General features: G+C 38.3%; 1 protein-coding gene across 1 annotated transcript; it reads left to right on the forward strand.

The window, feature by feature from the left end:
* The first annotated feature begins 708 nt into the window (after positions 1 to 708).
* adrb1 (adrenoceptor beta 1) lies at positions 709 to 2111 on the forward strand. Its single transcript, XM_015390504.1, has one exon. It carries the CDS (start codon positions 809 to 811, stop codon positions 1997 to 1999), a length of 1191 nt encoding a protein of 396 aa, XP_015245990.1. The 5' UTR covers positions 709 to 808; the 3' UTR covers positions 2000 to 2111.
* The last annotated feature ends 5126 nt before the right edge of the window (positions 2112 to 7237 follow it).

Here is a 7237-nt window from a genome sequence, read left to right on the forward strand (position 1 = left end):
ATGGATTTTGCTTAAATTATCAAAATTTACCTTTTTTTTTCTTCCACTAAACTTTCCAATTGGTTTTGCAGCCATCTTTTGTGCCTTTATTTCCCTTGTGAAGGCTGTAAATGATTGTCTATTCAAGAAGCGTCTACTTTGTAGATTTCCCCATGAATATGCAGGCCTTAACACAATATTTCTGTATCAAAAATATTTTCTATTGTACAGTTATTATTGTTTATATACATTTTATTGTTAATGTGTTTTTTTTTTGTGTGTTTTTAAGTGCTTCTAATTAAAACTAAACATATAAACAGTTAAACTGTATCCTGCTGGGTTTTAATGATTTTAGAAGTGTCCATATTTTATGTTCATTTTCAAAATAAATGAACTTTTTGACTATATTTAAATGTATGTTTGCACCAAACCTTAAAACTGCTGCTGTTAATTTCTTTCATGACTTTTTTGAAGAGACTCATGTCTCGACCGCACGATGTCCTCACATTGAAGGGAAAAATAAAAACATTTTTCCTCATAAAATGCTATTCTTGCGCATTCACCTCAGATAAACTGTTGGTTTAAAGACTTTGACGCTCAGGTGCCTCTGCTGGGACTTCTCCGGACTCCCTGATTGGCCGGTGCGCTGTGCTGATGTCACCGCCTGCCTCGCGGATCCGGCCCGGTGCAGCATCAGGCTCAGATCCGCGCTGCAGCTCCGGATGGAGTTGACGCGCGATGGGATACCAGAGACCGGTTTTTGAGGTCAGCTGCTCCGCGCTGCCTGGATGAACTCGGACCGTGCGGGCTCACAGTGCATCAGCCCGTCATGGGGGACGGCGGTGCGTCTTCTCAGCTGAACCTCCAAAACGGCACCGGGGAGGCGTCCGATGCGCACGGCTCTGTTGCGGCCGCGTCCGAGCACTGGATGGCCGGGATGAGCCTGCTGATGAGTCTGATCGTCCTGTCCATCGTGTTTGGGAACATCCTGGTGATCGTGGCCATAGCGAGGACGCAGAGGCTCCAGACGCTCACCAATGTGTTCATCGTGTCTCTGGCGAGCGCGGACCTCATCATGGGACTGCTGGTGGTGCCATTCGGCGCAGCGCTGGAGGTGCGCGGTTTTTGGATATACGGCTCGTTCTTCTGTGAGTTCTGGATCTCCGTGGACGTGCTCTGCGTCACCGCGAGTATAGAGACTCTGTGCGTAATCGCCATAGACAGGTATGTGGCCATTACCTCACCTTTCCGCTACCAGAGCTTATTAACTAAAGCCCGGGCCAGGGCGGTGGTGTGCGTAGTTTGGGGCATTTCCGGGCTGGTCTCCTTCCTCCCCATCCTCATGCACTGGTCCCGCGACAATGTGGACACAGACTGCTATGATGACCCCCACTGCTGCGACTTTGTGACCAACAGGGCTTATGCCATCTCCTCATCCATCATTTCCTTCTACATTCCTCTCCTGGTTATGATTTTTGTTTACGCACGGGTGTACAGAGAGGCCAAACTACAGCTGAGGAAGATCGACAAGTGTGAGGGGAGGTTTCACAACACCCTGACAGGACTGACCTCCAAGTGCAAGAAGAGGCCGTCCAAGATCCTGGCGCTCAGGGAGCAAAAGGCGCTTAAGACTCTGGGCATCATCATGGGGACCTTCACTCTGTGCTGGCTGCCGTTCTTCATCGTCAACGTGGTGCGCGTCTTTTGCGCGGAGATGGTGGACAAGGACCTGTTCGTGTTCCTGAACTGGTTGGGCTACGTGAACTCTGCCTTTAACCCCATCATCTATTGCCGGAGTCCAGATTTCAGGAAGGCTTTTAAAAGGCTGCTGTGCTGCCCGCGGCAGGCGGACCGCCGGCTGCACATCAGCTCCTGCGACCTGTCGCGGTGCTCCGGCGGCTTTGTGTCCGCGCTGGAGCCCGGCACGCTGGAGATGTGGTCGGATTGCGCAGCGTTGGATAACAGCGACAGCAGCCTGATGGGGACCGGGAAGCTGGCTCACTCTGAGTCCCAGATGTGAAGGAAAAGAGATTATATATAGAAAAAACTAATTGTGGTGAAAAAACAGAAAAACCTACATGTGGAAGTTAAAATAATACAAAACGCATCCAAATCAAGACTTGGACAGGTATGCGAAGATAGTTATTTAAAAAACAATACATAAAGCTACAAAAAGAAGTTTTGAAACGCATATAGAACAACACATTTTATTACAAAATAACCTAATTAAAGTATGAGAAAGAAAGCGAATGTCCTTTAAAGTAATTAAATACAAGGAAAATATGTTTTTTTACTCATAAAGTGTTAGAAAAACAATCGGATTTATANATCTGGCCTGGAGCCCCAAACAGCAGCAGCTTAGTTTGCTTCTGCCTCAGGCCAGCTCTGATCACAAGCATCACCATGAGGGATTGCTTTAAAACCCATCAGAGCTTCATTATCAGCACTTCCACCATTATAAATAAATATTCTTCTCCGATTATCAGGATTATAATGGTGGAAGTGCTGATAATGAAGCTCTGATGGGTTTTAAAGCAATCCCTCATGGTGATGCTTGTGATCAGAGCTGGCCTGAGGCAAAAGCAAACTAAGCTGCTGCTGTTTGGGGCTCCAGGCCAGATGGGGGCCCCCCAGGCATCATCATAGAGAATTAGCAAGAGTTCTATTTAGATTTTATTACTTGCAAAATATCCAGAAAATTGAGTTCAAAATATTTGATATAACGATTAAAGTTTCTTTAAAACAAATCTTATTTTTTAGGTTTATTTCATTTTCTAATACAATAGGTAAATGTAATTATTTGGACTCGCTCACACTTTGGTTGGCTCTGTGTTGCACTTTACAGGGCTGGCTCTTGGTATAACCTGGTTTTGTGATTTGGGGCCCCATGCTAGTCTTCTTGCCCCAAGAGAAATTGAATTCTGATACTTAAGTTGCATGAATGCAAAAGAAAAACTTAATAGAAACTCTAATCTAATTCAATAAAGACATTCAAAATTAGCTCTTCTTGTTCAATTAATTTTAACCAGAACTGTCACACTCTGATACAGAGACAGTAAGTTTGTATTTCAAGAAGACAAGGAACATTTATAAAATAGTGTTTTGTTTTTTCTTATGTTGAAATGATAAGAAAACAATGACTACAACACAAAAACCTTGCAGATTCTGTGTGCAGTTGCGTAGCAACTTCTTACATTTTGTAGAGATTTACTCAACAAGGAAAACATTTACTCATTTAAACCAATCTGAAACATCTACAAATATAATTTGGATTTATTTGTTTTAATGACCACCTGTTTCTTTTTTTGTTTTTTAAAGCAATGATCAATCAGCCAGAAATCAGAACCAGCTGGTTTTTGCTTGATTGGTTCCAACTGTAATACATATACAAAATATGAAAAAAAAATTCAAACTGCTTTTCAGTAAATCTTTGAAAAACAAAGGCCTCCCACTAGTTTGGATATATAAACAAATCACCCAACAGCCTGCAGTTTGCTCTGTGTGTTTTTGGTTTAACAAGGAGTCAGATAAAGGTTTGGGATCTAAAGAAAAATCAGAGATCGGTCAAAGGATCAGTGCAGCTTTAACATTTACTTAAATAACTGCCGTCTGTACCCCAGACATTCCATCTATAAAATGATCAACTTTTTAGTTAATGTAACAATTATTGCTTGTTTCTGAGATGGGCAAATATTTTATGTCCAGTTGTAAAACTGTAAAGAAATCAAGTAATATTAGCTATTTTTTCATGGTTGTTTTTCATCAGGCTTCATTTATCTCCCCTTCCCTTATTTCACTATAATATCCACCATTTGAAACAGTTTTAACAGCAGATAAATAATTACCATACTAAAATGTATCATGCATCTTAAAAATAAATGTAAAATCTGATTGTTAGATTTGTATACTGACATATCAATCAGATATTTGCTAATTGAATTATATGGGTATTGTGAAAGACTGATATCGATTAACATATTTTCATCCAAACGAATCATATAACATCCAATCATGCTGAAGCTGGTGATTTACACCCATACTATCAGAAAAAGTTAAATAACAATAAGTGAAAAGTTTTTTTACCTAATGAACAGCGTTGAGTCATTGACTTTGCAGCAATCCCTCCTCCAGAGCAATAGCGGATGTTTTTTCAAAGTTTTTTCTTTGGAGGAATTTTAACAGAAAAAATAATATTGATGGCAATGATAAATTCTGCTACAAAAGAAACAGCTGAGACTACGGCTCAAAAAGTTAAATCGAATAAATCGGTTATTGAAATAATGGTAAACTAATTCAGTAATCGATTAATCATTAACTGGAGTATAAAGACTGTAAAACATGCCTTTAGCTGACAGAGCAACCCACTTAGAGCAGTAATTATACCAAAGTTGCAAAAAAAATATGAATATTTTGCATTTAAGAGAAATCTTTTTCATCTGTCCATATGCTCTATCCAGAACCACTCAAGTGGAAAAGTTGTAGTTTCAAGCGTTAAAAAGTCTTCTTTAAGGAACCTGTGGCTATCCGATTTATTCGAAAAAAATAATCAACAGATTAATCGATTTGAAAAATAATAGTTCTTCCAGCCACTTCAAAAGAGGTAATTGTGTGATTTAAAGCAAATTTCAGTAGGTCAGTTTGTTTTTTTGCTATACAGTATGTAATCAATCTAATCTGTTGCAGTTGACTTTCTATGTTAAACTGGTGAAACGGTTGAGGTTGTGGATAATCTAGTAAACCAAAGGGAGAAGCAGGGTAACAAATATTTGGAAATCATTATTATTGAAACATTTTTTTTTATTACATCTAAACTAAAAGAACTAAAAGATTAAGCATATGGATATTAACCCTTTAAAGCCCGATCCAAGAATAAAAAAAAACAGAAAATTACTTTTTTTTTGGTTCGAAGTCCTTATTTGGCCTTTTAACAAAATATGTCAAAAGAAAAAACAAAAATACATTTTTGATATTAATAATTTATCACTATGCGATAAGTCAAGATTATTTTTTGTGTAGTCTTCTGCCCTCTGTTATCAGGTATACCTGATTGTGTACAATAGGATTTTGAGCAAAGTTTTTACCATTAAATTATTCAAAAGGTGTCAGACGCAAAACATTTCAGAAACCGTATGTATCAGATATGATACATTTGGCATTACAGGGTTAAAGGAGTGGTAATTGTCCTGTTAGTATGAGGTTAACTAAAGGTGGCCCCCTCTAATAAAACTAAGCCTTAATCAGCCTTGGAACGGCTCTGGTTCTGTTCAAAAGAGAAATACTGTGGTCTGTGATGAAAAAGAAGGCATGACTTCACTTGTAACATTCTCCTAAAAGTATTATTAGTTTGCTGTTTTTTTTCTACCGTTGTTGGATATAAAGTCCGTTTTTTATGTCTGTAGTGATGAGGATGATGAAGCAGTGCTGGGTTTCTGAAATAATCCAACATCATGATGTTTAAGGTGGCCGCTCAGGTGCGCTATAATAAGCTGGTTGATGTTTAAAAGCATTTGTCTTGTATTGCTCACAATGTGTTCATACCTCACAGCTGTCGGCAAGTGCAATTTGTACTATGACAGGTACTTGTTTATATTAAACATCGTGTAAAATAAGATGTGTATTTATTCCGCTGTGTCTTTTAAAATGAGGAGCATATGCAGGGGCAGACGCCTGTTGTACATGTTGCATTGTGAAGCACTGAAATGATGACAGCGAGCCTCTCTCTTGCTTCCTGTCTCCGCCTTTAAGAGCTGTTGTGAGATGGTGCTTTATCGTTTGTGAAAATAAAAGAATGTTTCATTATCCTGCAAGCCTTATTTCTTTTGTTTTCTGCTGCAGACTCAATCTCGTGTGTTAATCCAAATTATTTCTGCCTTTTGAGCTTTTCTTTTTAATATAAACCTACCTAGTTTTAAAATAGTCTTATATAATGCATCGCTATGGAGGAATTTTGATGAAGACATTTGGTTTGAAATGTTGTATACTGTACATCATACATGCAGGTTTTGAAACAGTGACAGATTATTTAAGGTCTTTAAACCGCAGTATGTATAACTGATAAAAAAAGTCCACACCTCAACAAGATTACCTAAAAACGTACCTTTTGTTGCTTTTGAGGCCTTCAGAGGTGGAGCATATGTTGTGCTTCAGATCATTGTCCTGCTGCATGACCAAAAGGGGTTAGGTTCTGCAAAAAAAACGGTTCGATCAAGTTTTTTTAGTCCCTGAGGAAGAGAGACCAGCCTCTATTTCTGTAGATCATAGAATGGATGTTAATTTTCTGAATTGATAAAACAGACATATCCTAAAGCCCAACTTTCATCTCACACTGCAAAAACTATCTAGAAATAACTAATTTCTTAACATTTCTAAAATTGAGTGTAGTTACCCTTAATTTGAGTAGGTAACTAATATAATTTGTCAAGCCCCTGTGACAACAAATCCCATAATGCTTTGCGTGGAGAGCTCTCCACGCAAAACACACACATATGTGCTGAAAGTGCAAATCTACAATAAAGAGGACCACTTATTTAGATGATCCACCCGGAAATAAAACGATCATTCTCTATACCTTTAAAATAAGATAAATAGATAATATGCACTTCAAATAAGATAATGAAATAGTTTTTTTTTTCTTATTTTAAATGTAAATTGTCTTGTTCCATTGACAAAGTGTCTCACTTATCTGCTTAAAAAAAGAAAGAAAAAAGTCTTTATCTAGATTGCGATTTTGTTTAGTGCATCAATCCCCTGTGTATTTTCTTGAAATATTTTTGTTTTGCAATTTTGTGTTGTTTTTTTTCTTCAGCAGAGGTTTTTTATCTCTGAACTGTGCCATTGATGCTATTTTTGCCCAGTCTCTCTTATTAACAAAGCCTGAGCTTTGACCTTAACCAAGTGTGGCCTCCTGTGCATTGGAAGTTCTGGGTTCCTTTTTGACCTCCTAGATAAGTTGTTCATATGCTGTTGGAAGAATTCTGTCAGGCTTGCCTCTCCTGTGACAGCTCAACGCTATTTCTGTACATGTTTTCTTTACACAATACACAGATCATAGCTCCTAAAGTGGTGGATTCCCAAAAGAATTGTTTGCATTCTTCATAATGTGTTTTTTTTTTCAGTTCTCTGATAACTCCTTCATGTTATCAGAAAGGAAGTATTTAAGTTTCTTAATTGTAAGATTTACACAAGTTTCCTGGAAGACCTGGATTTTTAAGTGTTTACATTTTTATCCTGTAACCTTTCTCATGTTGCGAGGAAAAAC

The sequence above is a fragment of the Cyprinodon variegatus genome, unplaced genomic scaffold (genome assembly GCF_000732505.1).
Source record: "Cyprinodon variegatus isolate N-32 unplaced genomic scaffold, C_variegatus-1.0 Scaffold502, whole genome shotgun sequence".
NCBI classification, from domain to species: Eukaryota; Metazoa; Chordata; class Actinopteri; order Cyprinodontiformes; family Cyprinodontidae; genus Cyprinodon; species Cyprinodon variegatus.

What these genes read in the sequence shown, in the direction of transcription:
- adrb1 (XM_015390504.1), top strand. Translation starts at nt 809, where the DNA reads ATGGGGGACGGCGGTGCGTCTTCTCAGCTGAACCTCCAAAACGGCACC.